This window comes from Cetorhinus maximus, chromosome 22 (assembly GCF_964194155.1).
Source record: "Cetorhinus maximus chromosome 22, sCetMax3.hap1.1, whole genome shotgun sequence".
NCBI lineage: Eukaryota > Metazoa > Chordata > Chondrichthyes > Lamniformes > Cetorhinidae > Cetorhinus > Cetorhinus maximus.
Window position 1 is genome coordinate 36,685,222 of NC_135900.1, and position 15,807 is coordinate 36,701,028.

At 41.5% G+C, this 15,807-nt stretch overlaps 1 protein-coding gene across 3 annotated transcripts in view; it reads left to right on the forward strand.

Annotated features, from left to right (window-relative positions):
• Positions 1–14,455, forward strand: part of immp2l (inner mitochondrial membrane peptidase subunit 2) — a 662,809-nt gene extending 648,354 nt beyond the window's left edge. For 2 of the 3 annotated variants that reach the window (XM_078568097.1, XM_078568096.1), the window contains exon 6: positions 11,582–14,455. In XM_078568097.1, the coding sequence (XP_078424223.1) occupies positions 11,582–11,725 (144 nt within the window). In that variant the 3' untranslated portion in view covers positions 11,726–14,455. The remainder of the gene's footprint in view (positions 1–11,581) is intronic. The other variant, XR_013580208.1, reaches the window with a different exon arrangement.
• The last annotated feature ends 1,352 nt before the right edge of the window (positions 14,456–15,807 follow it).

The window sequence follows — 15,807 nt, forward strand, 5'->3', positions numbered from 1 at the left end:
TTCAAATATTTCTAAACAAAAAAAACCTGCACACTACTGGAATTCCAGTAAATAAAATGGCAGGAGCTTCCATCCAGTGCCATTTTGCACCTGGCCTACCTATTCCTACCAGATGGGCTGGGTTAAAATCAGAGCTGAAACATCCTTATAAATTGATAAAACTTAAGGGATTCCTATAAAACAATTTTTTCAAGGTACACACAAATTTCAAAATAATTAAATTTATAAAACTCAAACTGTAGCTGCCCCTTGTTTGGAAAATTAGGGTTAAATTCCGAATAACTGAATTTCATTAGTAGCATTTGAAATGTATTCTTTCAAATGTATAACATCTGTGGAATTGACGTTCTTTGCATTTTTAAAGTTGAATAAATATGCCTCAAAAACATTAATACTGAAGAAACCATAAAGAATATCTTAATTTTCAATATTCTCTGTTTAATCTGTGAATTGCTATTTTTATTTTGAGTACAATATAATCTTATCTATTTTCCAGAAGTTTAACCAAGATAGTAAAAGCTGTTTCATGTTATTCAGTTTCCTGTATAAATTTTGCTGAAAGGATATGTTTGAAAGTCAGTTCAATGTCATGCTGCATGTTGGAATAGTGAAAACCTAATCTCCCTTGCATTAATATGTTTACGCTACAGAAGGTAATCTGAATTGTCATTAATCTAAAGCGACATCAGATTAAAAGTGTAATTGGGAACATGACTAATTAGAAATGTCCTTGAGGCAAAATTTAAAGGCAGTCATGTTTACGCACTTCAGTTTACTTTGCAAAGGAATGTTCAGAGTGGAATAGCAAGTTCTTCTAAAGCTTTTCTTTATGGGGCTACAGATGCAATTTCGTTTTTGATGTACACCATGGCAATGCAATAACTATTTTAACAGCAGCAAACATACTATTATGTAATACAGATATATCCCAGACTGAACATTGAAGAGAACAAAGATGGTGAGCCAGATTACTGTTATTTCCCTTTGTCAGTATTTCAGTTCAATTTGAATCTGAAGACTGTCAACAAAATATTCTAAATTCTAAAATATTCCTAGATACACGAAAGGATAGAAGGAAGGAGGGGTATCAGTATTGATTAAGGAGAATATTAATGCTGGAGAATGACAATGTCCTAGAGGGATCAAGGGCAGAATCCATTTTGTTAGAGCTAAGGAACAGGAGAGGTACCATTGTGCTACTGGATGTATCCTTTTGGCTGGTTATTAGTGGGAAAGGTGGGGAACAAATTTGCAAGAAAATTACAGAGCGGTTCAAAAACTATAGAGTAGTTATAATGGTGGACTTTGACTATCCCAATTTAGACTGGGATGGACATAGTGTAAAGGGCAGAGAGGGGGAAGAGCTCCTGAAGTGTTTTCAGGAGAATTTTCTAGATCAGAATGTTTCTGGCCCAATGAGGAAGGGGACATTACAGGACCTGGTTCCGGGGTGAGGCAGGTCCAGTGTCAGTATGGGAACATTTAGGAAACAGCGATTGTGATCTCATAAGTTTTATGTTAGCTGTGGAAAAGGACAAGGAGCAATCTAGAGTAAAAATAGTTAATTGGGGAAGGGCCAATATCAGTGGGGTGAGAACAAATCTGTCCCAGGTAAGTTGGAATCAAAGATTGGCAGGCAAAACTGTAATAGGCTGCCTTTAAAGAGGACATGTTTTGTGTACATATTGCTATAAAGGGGAAAGCAAGGGCACACAAAACCAAAGGTCCCTGTATGATGAAAGACCTGGAGAGTGAGATGAAGCAAAAAAGAGGCCTTATGACAGATGTCAGGTTGATAATACAAGGGAGAACCAGGCTGAATATAGAATGCTCAGAGGGGAAGTGGAAATGAGAATCACAGAGAGAATATGAGAAGAGACTGGCAGCTAACATAAGAGGGAATTCAGAAGTCTTCTACAGGCATATAAAGTAGAGGGGTCATAAAAGGAGTAGTAGGCCTACTTAGGGACCAAAAAGGGGATTTATGCATGGAGGCAGAATGCACGGTTAAGGTACTAAATACTCTGCATCTGTCTTTACCAAAGAAGAAGATACTACCAAAGTCATAGCGAAAGAGCAGGTAGTTGAGACACTGGATAGGCTAAAAATTGATAAAGAGGAGGTATTAGCAAAGCTGTCTGTATAGTTGATAAGTCACCAGGACCAAATCAGATGTGGTGTTATGTGTTACAGATCACTCAGGGAGTCCAAATTGCTGCGGCAACATGCACTTTTACATCTATGTCCTTTAGGGAAGGAAATCTGCCATCCTTATCCAGTCTGGCGTATATGTGACTCTGGACCCACAGCAATGTGGTTGACTTTTAGCTGTCCTCTGAAATGGCCTAGCAAGACACTCAGTTCAAGGCAAATGAGGGATGCGCAACAAATGCTGGCCTTAGCAGTGATGCCCACTTCCCATGAAAGAACAAAAAAATAAATAAATCTGTGTTGTAGTCTGGAGCTTTGGATAGTGATAATAGAGGTTCCAACTTTCCTTTCATCCACAAGGCTGGCCATGAACCCCTCCCACTCTTACTGCTATCATTGGCATGTGTTTAAAGCATTTGCAGATTGATAATAAACTTATTTGGCTGTATCTTCCTTGGCCATTAAGTCCTGGGATGGAACTTGAATCTAGAACCTCTGGTTCAAAGGCAGGGACGATACCCACCATGCCACAAGATTTCGAATCAAGTGTACCTGAGGATAATGAGGGAAGTAAGGGTGGAAATTGCAGAGGCACTGGCCATAGTATTCCAATCCTTCTTAGAAACAAGATTGGTGCCAGAGGACTGGAGAATTGCAAATGTTACATCCTTGTTCAAAAAAGGGGTGTAAAGATAAGTGGTTGCTGAACCAGTCAGATTAACCTTGGCGTTGGGAAAGCTTTTAGAAAGAACGGGCTGAATAATACACTCCAAAAACAGGACTGCTCTGTGCCCACGGCAATGTAATATCCAGTGCGATGACATTGGGTCGCGTTCTTGATGTCATCACACCGGAAAACAATAATACGGTGGGCACTGGGCCTTAGGAATCGGGAGCCCACCTACCATATTCAAATTGTCAATTAATGAGTATGTGAGCTCATTAGCAGCCCAAATAACTACAATAATATGTCCTGAGCATGGCCAGGTGGGAAACTCGTTTTTTCCCATGCTTGCATGTCAGGGCAGGTTTAAAAGCTGTAGTTGGGTTCAGTGTTTGACTTCAGCAGTCCAGCCTGCTGTGTGTTGTATGTGTAGTTTTTCTTAGAAGGTGTGTATCCAGTGTCATCTATAGGTGTTTCAATCTTGAAAGTTGAGTGTACACTTGAGCTCTTAATGTCTCATCTGCACTGCAGCTTTTGCGCTGTGATCAACATGGAGATAGTGGCCTCTGCGGGAGATACATGTTACAGTGAGGAGGAGAGGAGGAAGAGATTGAGGAGAGGGAAAATGCCAAATTCCAGGGGCAGGAAGCACTGGAGGTGCATCAAGGTGCCCGACATGCACAGGAATAAGGGGCTGCTGAGGGCAGGGCGCTGCAACCACAGAGGCGTGGAAGAAAGCATTATCCTCCCGGTCGTATATACATGTTGAGAATGAATTACTTTCGAATGTCTGAAACAGAGTGCCGGAGGAGACTCAGGTTGTGAAAAGCCACAGTAACCTCTTTATATGAGACACTGACTGGCGAGATTGGTTCCAACTGCGTGGGGTTCATCCAATGTCAGTTCCCCTGAAGGTCACTGTGGCGCTGAATTTTTTTGCAACTGGAACCTTTCAGACTGCATGTGGAGACGTCAGTGGAATAATGCAGCCTGCTGCCCACCACTGCATAAAGGTTTTCACCGATACAATGTTCCAAAAGGGCAGATCAGTACATAGCTTTCACCAAGACTGCTGCAGTCAATCTAAGCCAGAGGGTTTGCAGCGGTGGCAGGTTTCCCTAGGGTTCAGGGAGTGATAGACAGCACATATATTGACATAAAGGCTGCAACAGGCCAGCTCTGCACATTTATAAATAGGAAGGGCTATCACTCTCTAAATGTGCAATTAGTCTGTGACCACAATTGGAGAATTATACAGATCTGCACTAGGTTCCCGGGCAGCAGTCACACCTTCTACATTCTCAGGAACTCTCAGGTGCCAGACATGTTTACTGGACTTATACTCTGGATGGATGACTGCTGGGTGACAAGGACTACCCTTTGAAGAAATGGCTCTTGACGCCACTGAGGGTTCCTAGGGCAGATGCAGAGAGGAGGTACAATGACAGCCATGGCACAATCAGGGCCATCGTAAAGCAGACAATTGATCCCCTAAAGATAGGGTTCCCATGCCTGGATAGATCAGGAGGAGCACTGCAGTACGCTCCATCCAAAGTGTGTGCTGTGCTTTGCACAACCTTGTGCTGCAGAGAGGGAACGCCCTGGAGGAAGAGAAGCCACAAGAAACCAGTCAATCCTCTGATGATGAGATCGATGAGGATGTGAGGGAACCACCGAATGGAGAAGTGCAAGGGTCTGCGTAGGAGTGCATGGACGGCTGTGACACATGAGACCTTAATAATGTCGAGGTTCCAGAAAGTCATGCAGTCAAGGTCTCTGAGCTGCCTATCTTCCGGGCGCATTTCTTTCATCCGACCACCACACAAAACTTGTTCCAAAAGTCGTTTCAACACAGTCACTGTAATTAACCATTGACCATTGTTGCAATTTCACGCAACTTCACATTATTCTGCATGGACCACATCTCCTGTTATTTTCTCAAACCAGAAATAACCCACTCTGTAACTGCATGATGGCTATGAAACACATAGTTTATTTATATATGGCCAACGGACCCTTGTCAATGAAACACAATCTAAACGTGAACTGATATCTGACTACTGTGGAGTTTTTCTCAATCTCTTCCGAGTGCTGCAGCATGGTGCTCCCCACTCGCATTCAGCTGCAATCGAGAGGGGCTGCTGATTCATTTTGCCCCTTGCCCTGGATGACTTCGGTGGGCGTCAGTGCGCATTCCCTCGATTGCTCCTCCAGTCTCTCCATGGAGGAAGCATGGCGCTCTGAAGGGTGGGTTATCGCAGTGCACATGGCCTGATGGATGCCTCCTGAGTCTGTGCCAGAGCACACAACTCCTCTGGTATCTCCTCCAAATCTCCACATACCTCATGCTGGACGACCAGCATTTGTTGCTTTACGGACAACTCCAGAGGCTCATCATCTGACTGGAACTCAGTCTCTGGATTACCTCAAGCACTCCTCTGACTGCCAGAGACCTGCTACATCACACTCTCTGGCAGCTGCACATATGCTTGTAAAGTGCCCTCACTAGATTCTGTTTTTCTTTGCTCTAAGGCATGAATCCCTGACGAGGTGCCAGTATCTGCACTGATGCTTAGTGTGGGGAGAGGATGTGTCGTTGCACCCTCCGAGGCTTCCTCTTCCTCCTTGGAGGCTACTGTGGGTCTGGGGCTTGCAGTTGCAACAGGTGATGGTTCACCTACCCAGAGGAAAAGAATGGAATGTTTATGGCCATTCTCTACCTATGTGGTGTGTGCAAAGACACAACCTTCCACTATGGTAGCACTACATTCACAGTGAGATATTGCTATTTGTTAGCATTTAACAACTTTTAGAATGCGGACACTTTCCTCTCCAATCCCTGAGAGCCTTTGAATGCATAAACCATCAATGAGTCATTCATAACATCATACCAGGCATCATGCACCTTCCCCTTAGCCCTCTCTCTTTCAACCGTAGATAATGTCTCTTCTAATCTCACCAACCTGATGCCTTTCTCCAGTCTCTCTCAGGTACACTCATTCCTTCACACTTATACCCTGTGAAAACTCCACAGGCTTCACAATGATTTACAGGCAATAACCTGTGTGCCTTCCATACCACCACCCCCAGAACCCCCAATACCATCGCTACATGGGCCTCGGTGCTACATTCAGTGTCATTTGTGCATCATGTTGCCTCGCACTTCTGAGCAGTATGCAAGGCATTACCTAGATGGAGCCTTTCCATAACCTTCCATGTACACTCATGTCCACAGTGGAGACTTAAAATGTCATTGAGCTTCTTTCGACATCAAATCCAGGTTCTCCGGATGACCCCATTGCTACTGACCTCTGCTGCAACCTCCGTCCAGGCTGCTCTGGTCATGCTGGGAGATCTTCTCTTTCCATCAACGGGCACGAATACTTCCCACCTGTTACTTACAGTCTGGAGGAGGGCTTTCAGGGAGTCTTCATTGAACCTTGGGACCATTGTATTCCTTCTTCCCTCCCCATCACCTGCTCCCTTCTCACATCCATCTGTGGAGGGAGAAAAATCCTTATCAGCCAGCTGCCCCTCTTTCCCTATTTTCATCGTGGTTATGCTTAAAGTGCATGCCATGGCTATGTCTTTCCTGCCAAAGGTCCTTAATTCTGCTCCTCTGTGAAAATAATCTGAAAGGTTTAATAATTCACTCACCTGTGACAATGCTTGCAAACATTTATACCCTGCATCAAAATCTTCTTCCTTCCGGAAAACTCCTACCCCTGGTGCACCTGACACAGTCCCATGCCAAGTGTCCCTTTAAATTAGCGGCCGAGACCTCCCTCCAGGTCACAGCCCGCCAGCTCGGTGCCTGGAATCCCAGCCTCTAAGCCCCATTGGGTGGACAGGCCACCTTCCTGAAACATTGCGGGCCGGAAACCCATTTGGTGGCTGCTAATTGAAGGACTGCCATATTATCTGGTGTCCTGGAATGGCAGAGTGGATGTCGGTGAGGCACTCAGTTCCGGGTCCAACTCCTGCCCCCCACTACGGACCATAATATTCAGTCCAATAATCCACAGGTGTGGATTAATTAAGGAAAGTCAACATGGGTTTGTTTAAAGCAATTCGTGTTTAACTAACTTGATTGAGTTTTTTGATGAGGTATTGGAGAGGGTTGATGGTAGTGCAGTTGATGGAGTGTATATGAATTTGCAGAAGGCATTTGACAAAGCGCCACATAACAGGCTTGCCAGCAAAGTTAAAGCCCATGGAATAAAAGGAACAGTGGCAGCATGGATATGAAGTTGACTGAGTGACAGGAAACAAGAGAGGAGTGGTGAATGGTTGTTTTTCAGACTGGAGGAAAGCATACAGTGGGGTTTCTCAGTAGTCAGTGCAAGGTCAACTGTTTTTCTTGATCTAAGTTAATGACTTAGACATGGGTGTGCAGGGTAAAATTTCAAAATTTGCAAATGATAGAAAATGTGTTATAAACTGTGAGGAGGATGGTGATAGATTCCAAGAGGACATAGATTGGCTAGTGGAATGGGTGAACACATGGCAGATTAAATTTAATGCAGAGAATGTGATGATACATATTGGTAGGAAGAACGAGGAGTGACCATATCAAATAAAGGAGACAACGCTAAAGGGGGTGCAGGAGCAGAGGTAAAGGGGGGTTATATATGCACAAATCATTGAACTTGGCAGGGCAGGCTGAAAAAATAGATTAATAAGGCATGGGTTTTATAAATAAAGGCATAAAGTACAAAGCAAGGAAGTTATGGTGAACCTTTTGTCACACTCACGCAACATAGATTCACGGAGGTATGGAAAATGGACACTTTACTTTTAAAACAAAATGGAGAATGGACACTCTGCTTTTGAAACAAAATGGAGTTTTCCTTTTCTGTCAATATACATGGAACTATACAAGGCCCAGGAAGTTAGCATGCATGCCTGGACAAGACATTAAACAATCTTTCGGGACATTTCATTGAGAAAACATTAAATGCAATAAACCTTTCCTGTGGATTAATGGCTGCCATTGTCCAAATAGTTACAGAAGCTCGTTCATAATAGACTCGCAGACTTCTTGACTTCAGAGTGGAATTCCAAAGAATGGATGTGAGAAAAATCCCATTCTAACACAAGGATATGTAAATGGTGAAATTCGAACACCCTGGTATGTCAGTGGTCAGAGACCATTGGTGAGGACAATGAAAAACAATACTATGGTCACCTGACGGAAACCAGGCTTCAGATAAAGGACAGTTAATAAGTCACATTTTTGAGAGAAAGACAGAAAGAAGAGTTCCAGACCAGCAAAGGAACAAGATCCTGCCTAAACTCCATCAGGAGGCAGAGAATTTGGGCTGGCTTTTACCTACCTATTTGAGGAACCAAACCAGGTTTTCACCTCAGGGATTCAACTACACCTCAACTGGAGTGAAGCCAGAGAAACATGCTACTCCTAGCAGTAAGCCACTGTGAACCCGTCTTCATAAACCTCAAACGTTTATTTCCTCAATGGCCCAAAAGGGAATCACAGGACTGCAACATTTCAAGATTTCATCTTGAAAGAAGCAAATGTGACAGTGAACTTTTGGACTTTTAAGACCTAAGTGCATACTACCATTTTTGTAATCACCTTTGTTTGTGTATGTGAGAGTGGGTGCTGTTGCGAATACATTTCAGGTGTTGAGTAATAAACATTTATTCTTTTTAAAAACCAATTAGAAAACCTGTCATTTGTCTGTTCTTGAGAGTTAAAGCTCTCAGGGGGTTAAAACACTTTTCTTCTAAAACACATCTGTATTTTGGTCAGTTGAGAGGTGGAAAATGGGGGGAAGCATCCTACCATCCCTCCCCTGTACGTAATACTTTATAAAAGACTGGTTCAGTCTCAACTGGAGTATTATGTTCAATGATTGACACCACACTTTAGGAAGGATGTGAAGGCTTTAGACAGGGTGCAGAAAAGATTTGCAAGAATGGTTCTTGGGATGAGGGTCTTGGAGAAGTTGGGACAGTTCTCTTTAGAGAAGAGAAAGCTAAGAAGAGATTTTATAGAGGTTTTCCAAATCATGAGCGATCTGGACTGAATAGATAAGGGGAAACTGTTCCCATTGGCAGAAAGGTCAAGAATTGGGGACACCGATTTAAGGTGATTGGCAAAAAATACCAAAAGTGACATGGGGAAAAACTTTTTAATCCAGTGAGTGGTTAAAATCTGGAATACACTGCCTGATAATATGGTGGAGGCAGAGTCAATCATGGCTTCCAAAAGGGAATTGGATAATGATCTAAAGATTTTTTTAAAATGCAGGGTTACAGGGGAAGGGTGAGAGGAGTGGGGCCAGCTGAGTTGTTTCTGGCGAGATTCAATGCAGACACGATGGGCTGAATGGCTTCATTCTCTGCTGGAAACATTCTATGATTCTATATTGGACAAATTGCAGCAGGAACTGAAATTCTAAAACTGTTTTTAGTGGAATAAACTTTCTAGTTAAATTTCAACAAAAGACTGAATAGAAGGATGGAGGTAGAAACCATAATTTGTTTTGTTGTTGTTGTTTTATAACAGCCAGGATTTCATCAGTTCTAAAGAGAATAATGGATACCAGAAGTTATTAGTAGGCAATAACTTCTTGAAGATTTTTAGCTGATATCACAAACTGCAAGAGTGAAACTTCATTCTTAAGTAGTGCATCTCAGCCAGGCAGTCTGAGACACCTGCAAGGGAGCTTTCTCACAACTATTTACGATTGCACCAGCAGTAATATAACTTTTAAAAACTGTATGGATTTATCTTACCATTGTCAGCCCATTCATGAACTCCTGTCCAAATCCTCAAGTTCCACTGAGGTTGATTTTCCTGCAGTATGAATGGATGCTGAACTGGTCTTATAACTACAGTCTGGCAGTATAGCTACAGCCTTATACATAGACCTGCTTTGTTTTTTATGTATTATTTCTACTATATAATTGGGGGAACTGGCTTCTTAGTGTCTCTGCTTGCTACTGATTGGTAACAGGCAGACTGGTCCAGACCTGTCCATTCATATGAACTTGTTGAAGAATTAATCATTGTAATGTGCTAATTGCAGGCATATTGAGTGGCAATTTTCTAATTATGTAAAAATTATATCTGTTATGAAATAACCACTGAGGTAAATAAAATGAAGATTTTGAAACAATCACAGCTCTACAATAATTGGAATTTTAACCAAGTTTGCTTGGCTGAAACAAGATTACTGAACTAGATTAACAGGACCATCAAGCAATAAATTGAATCTAAAAATAGAATGATTCAAATATTGTTATTTTGAGCTTATTTGTGAATGCTTTCAATTAGTCTAAGTTCAGATCATTTAAGATTAGAGGTGCCTGTCAGATAAATGCAGTTCACAGAGTACATTCTGTCTGTGCACTATTATTTTACATATCACACAAGTTATGGCAGTTGACATCTGATGACAACCACAGAGCCATTCTTTTGGATTTTAAAAACAAGTTTTAATAACAGTTTAGACTAAGTGCTTCAATACCAGGGGCTGACACTTCCGTCTTTGCTCATTTTAGTGAAAAATTAGTCTCAGATCTGAAATAGTGAAATTACACCACTCTCCTCTCCTAGGCACTTAATCGTCCTTTGGCTCTAGGCTTGTGTTCTACCAGATTTATGAAACACAAATGTCCTCTTTTGGGTATTATTAAGCATCTTAAGTGAAATAGCTTTGGGCTTAATCCAGCTACTAATGGGCATAAATCCATACTACAAAACTTCCTTTAATTTGACACAGAATTCCAGACTCAGAGGATGAAATTTGAAAGGAATTTAAAATGATGTAGTAGCTTAAGGTTGAAATCCATTTTTGGGGAAATTTGAAGGGCATTCAAAAGTTTGATGCTGGTGTTAGGTACTGAAAGTGGATCAGTGTTCGACTTTGCAGTACTGACACCCTTCATTGAGAAAGAATTGTGGTCCTCAGTTAATAGGGCAGACAGTTTCATTTATGCTTAATACACTATCTTTAGAAGGCTGACTTAAGAATAATGCAAAAAGTGTTATACCAAGGGTGCTGCTCCATATAAAGTTTTTAAGCACAGTTTCTTTGTTATTCAGGTTGTCAGTGTGTTCTGTCAGAGGTTCAGGCGTTGAGTGTCTTATCAGGATGGTTAGAGGACTGTCAACTGCCATTTTATGCACTGGATCCCTGGCAGATTTAAGTGGCTGATGAGAAATTTAATTAGATATGCATGGGTATTAATTATTTTGGATACTATAAATGTGATTAATGTGAAATTGAAAAACTTCTCAAAATGAGTATTAATTGTATTAAAATTCCTTTAAAACATTCAGCTTTAGATTTCAATCTAAGTTTAAGTTTAATGGGCTGGAATTTGCTATCAGCATCGAATGAACTGCATTCATTAGTCATTCATTACACTTGCACGTGCCTACAGACTTTCTCTAAGATTTTGTACTGGAACTTACTGTAATTAGAGAGCTAACATAGCAGACGTTTCAATGTTTTCACACTTGCAGTTTTCCACTAGGTGTGATTCCCATTTGAAATATGCATAAACAAGAAGCAGAAAATCTGGGATAGAGAAAAGGAAAGGGAAAATTAATGGGATATTCTCTGTTACTGTGTTGTCACACTTCCTGGCAGCCAGTTACAGCAGCGGCACAGGCTGGGATGCAGATGACCTGTGCAACCTCTCTGCTGGTATAGGGACATTTAAAAAAGCAAATAGGAAAACAAAATGTGATGATAACATTACTATTGATCGATTATGTTCTATGTTTTACAGGTTTCCCTCGGACTGGTTCATGCCCGTGCTTCACACATTATTTGGCCCCCCAATCGTTGGATGAAGTTACAAACTGACCTCCCGGAGGAGCGAAGGCCCCTGTTGTCTGGGAGCAATGAGCCTGCAGATGGAACATCAATTTAGCAGGTTCCTGAAGAAAGCAAGATTCCAGCTTGTTCACCCAGCAGCTGTTCTAAAAGGAAAAGTGCATTGTAATGTTCCATAACGTTGCAGATTTCATATGCTGCGCTTTTCCAAAGCCATGAAATACTTTTCTTCTACAGTGCAATTCTCACTATTACATACGTTTATCATTTGTCATTATTTTAACTCGTTCTTCTTCCAAATTTTGAATGATTTCACTGCTAATTGAGTCAGAAATCTCCTTGAATTTAGGAGGAAAGGAAATGAAAGAGTTAATTCTATTGGAGTTCTGATGACAAAAACTCCATTTTTCCAAGTAAACCATTAAAATACATTTGATGTTATTTAGATGATGTAAGTCTAGAACTAAAATCAAAATACTACAGATGCTAGAAATCTGAAATAGAAACAGAAAATGCTAGAAAAACTCAGCTGATCTGGCAGCATCTGCAGAGAGAGAAACAGAGTTAATGTTCTGAGTCCGTATAACTCTGACTTGAAATGTTAACTGTTTCTCTCTCCACAGATGCTGCCAGATCAGCTGAGTTTTTCCAACATTTTCTGTTTATAAGTAAAGGACTAATTGCTTAGGCTCACATTGCCAGCATAAATGTGGATGATTATAATCCCCACCCTTCCTCACCTAAAACCAGGGATTTTATCCCAAATTCTTGGGAAGGTAATTTGCATATAAGGCCATTTGCATAGCTGGACCAACCTGAACGTAGCCATTAAAAGAGCAGGGTCCTCTAGACATGCAAATGGATGAAAAAGTTTTTGATTTTATCCAGTCCCACATGAACCATTCTGATGAGAAAAGGTAACCAATATTGTCTAGATATGTGTCTTTTAGAAGACCTCAAAGGCATTCACCCCAGGTCTCAACTGGCATGTGTTTCCATAGCATGATCCCTGACAAAGCAACAACCCACACGAACAGAAGGTCCAGCCTATATGCACATGGATCCCGGAAGCACCAGGATCAGACCCAAAGTCTGTGCAGCCCCTGTCCCTGGCATAAAAGAAAACTTGCTTCCTCCCGAGCCCCAGGAATTCCAGGGCCTGGGACTTGTTAAGGGTATTTGGTTGAAGCTGATTGTAAATTGAAGGTCCTTTTATTTCTATGGCCTAGGTCTAAAAAATCTAGACTAGCTAAATTCACAGAATGAATATCTTATCTCTCTCTCCCTCTCTTTCTCTCTCTCTTTCTCTCTACTACCCATTAAGATCCTATTTAAAATGAGTTTGGGCAGTTTCAATCCAGTCCTTTGTGGCTGTAGTTTACAGTTCACAACTGCCTGTAGTTTACCAGACACTGGCATGCATTTTGACATAAAGAGACCACATTGGCAAGTGTGGAAAGTAGATTGGTAGCTGTTGGGCAGAATTGAAGGAACTTTACTTTCTTTGAAACATGCTAAACCTATCAGGGATTACTTAATATTGATACTGGGTAACAAAAGTGAATAAGTATTCCATTTACCAGCTCTGCAGCATCTGTATTTTATGTGATGTGAATGAAATTTATTAATATATGTTTCTATTTTTATTCAAAATTCGATGCATTCCTCCTCCATTTCCAGTGGTTAAATATATAAATCGATCATTTGTCATGGCAATCTTTCACACAGACTGGAAAGATGCCAGGTTTGATCCTGTGGTCTCAGCTAACAACAGCAGTGCTTAATCGATCTCAACATCACACAGGAAAGGGAAATAGCAATCAGGATTCCTTATTGTCCTGCAACTCCTGCTGGATATGTGCATGGTGGATGATAATGCAGTCAAACCTGCTTTCGTGATACCCATGTGCTTCATGCTAACATGTCAGCTGTAAATACTTAATGAAAAAGGTGATGTTTTAGACACTTTAACTTTTAGCTGAATATAACTGTTTATAAAATTGATCTGATTTTTGAAATAGGAATTTGATTTAAGAAGTAAACTCTGTGGCAAACCATTAACAAAGCCTTATCCCAGAGAATCCCGTAAATGAAATCCCTTAAATATTTTTTCATTCTTTAGCAACTGAACCATAAGAGTTATATAGGAGTACTACAAATGTTCCTTTGCGCTAACATGTTCCTGACTAAAACTGGCCAACTAAGGAAAATGTACTAAATCTTTTTTTCTGAAATGAAAGGCAAGGCCAATTCTGGTAATTATGTTTAAGATAATTGGCCTGGGACAGATAAATGTGAGCTATTTAATTACTATAAAATACATGGGGAAGCTTTAAAACCTATTTTTTATATTGTACTTGACATCGCATTCTTCCTAGAAACTTTAAATGGCTTAATGGTGAAATGTCGAATGGCCCGATTCGTGTCATTCTAACACCTTTTATGCTCCCTCTTGGGCTGAGCTTGTCATTGGCAATGGGAATGAGATGGAGCATCATCAATTCACTCTTCACAGGAGAAGTGCACTCCTTTGGGCCAATCATGGGCAGGTTTATAGCTTGACCACCCAACTCAAGGAAGTATGGTGATGAATTAATGTTGGAGCAAAAACTAGAGTTAAAAGTAATTATGATCCTTTCAAAAATTAAAGAAGATTAATGAGACAAATCTTCCAGATACAGATTCATAATTTTATCTAATATACAAACTATATGTACAATTGAATGCAACTGTAAAATTGAGGAATACCAATGTTGAAAACCAAGGACAAACAAGAGTGTGTCTGTATGAAGATGTGGTGTTGAATAAAGAATGAAGTCTGTTTTTACTTTGTCTAGAGCTATTAAAGACATTGTGACCCTTACTAACCCTTAAAGTGTTCAGCACCATGAAATTCAAACAGAATACAGTAAAGTCCTGCTGTTCACAACTTCTTCTACTGCGAATTCGTTTACCCACGCAAAAGTCCTTGTACACATGATCATTCATTGCGGCCCCAAATCTTCACCTATCCACGGTTTAAACATCATAAGTTTGTACCTGAACATATGCTGGTCCTGAAATATAGAAAAACTGGCACTTAGAAGGTAGAAATCCAAGGTTTCCATGGGGCAGAATTTTCGGGTCGGCGGGCGGCCCCAATTGGCGGGCTCGGGAGCGGCCGGTAAACAGACCGCCAACTGCAATCAGCCCCTGACCGCGATTTCACACTGGCTGGTCAGTTAACAGCCAGCCAGCGTGAAACGCACGCTGAAAGACTCAGCGCTGCCAGGGTTGGGGCAGGAGTTGGGTGAGCGCTGAAGTCAGCGTGGGTGTGGGGGAACGCGGAAGGAAAGCTCCCTGAAGGCAGAGAGCTGCCTCAGGAAGCTGACAAATTTAAAATCAATAAAAACAGAATGTAAAATTGGGAAAGAAAATGTTCATGCATCAGAATGAGACACCTCAAGATATGGATGATATTTTTTTAAAAACATTTTTATCTTTTTTTAAATTAATCGTGGAAACCTTATCCCGCCCTTGGATGAGGTTTCCTCAAAAATGCAAAGGCCGCCTGGCCGATTCACCCGCCCGCTAACCGTAACGTTGGACAGGCAGCAAAAAATCGCCATCAGTTGCTACTTTAATGGCCTTAATAGGCCTCTTAATTGTCGGCAGGTGCGCTGCCGACTCTCGCAAGTGCCCAACAACCAAAATATCACGCGGTGCGCAATGACATCAGGACGCTCGTTCACACATCGAGTGGAAAATTCTACCCATGGGACTGAATTTTCCCCCGTCGGGGGCGAAGTTGAAGGGCAGGCGTGCACAGGCGCACTTCCAATTGGCGCCCCCAATCAGGAGCATGGCGCCATTTTACGTGAGCGGGCCAATTAAGACCCGCCCAGCATGACATCCGCAGGGAAGCGCTATGTGCTTCCTGTGCGGGCGGGGGAATCCCAAAATCGAGAGTGCGCTCTTACACGCATGCGCACGAAAGAGCACACTTATCTCCCTGAGGCTAAGTGCAGCCTCAGGGAGATCGGTTCTAAATGTTAAAAACCTAAAAATAGAAAAATAAAATTTCCCTAGCATGTCCCTTCATGTGACAATGTCACATGAGCTGGGACATGTCCATAATTTTTACAAAAAATTTTTTAAAACCTACATGAAACCTCATCCCGCCCGCGGATGAGGTTTCAT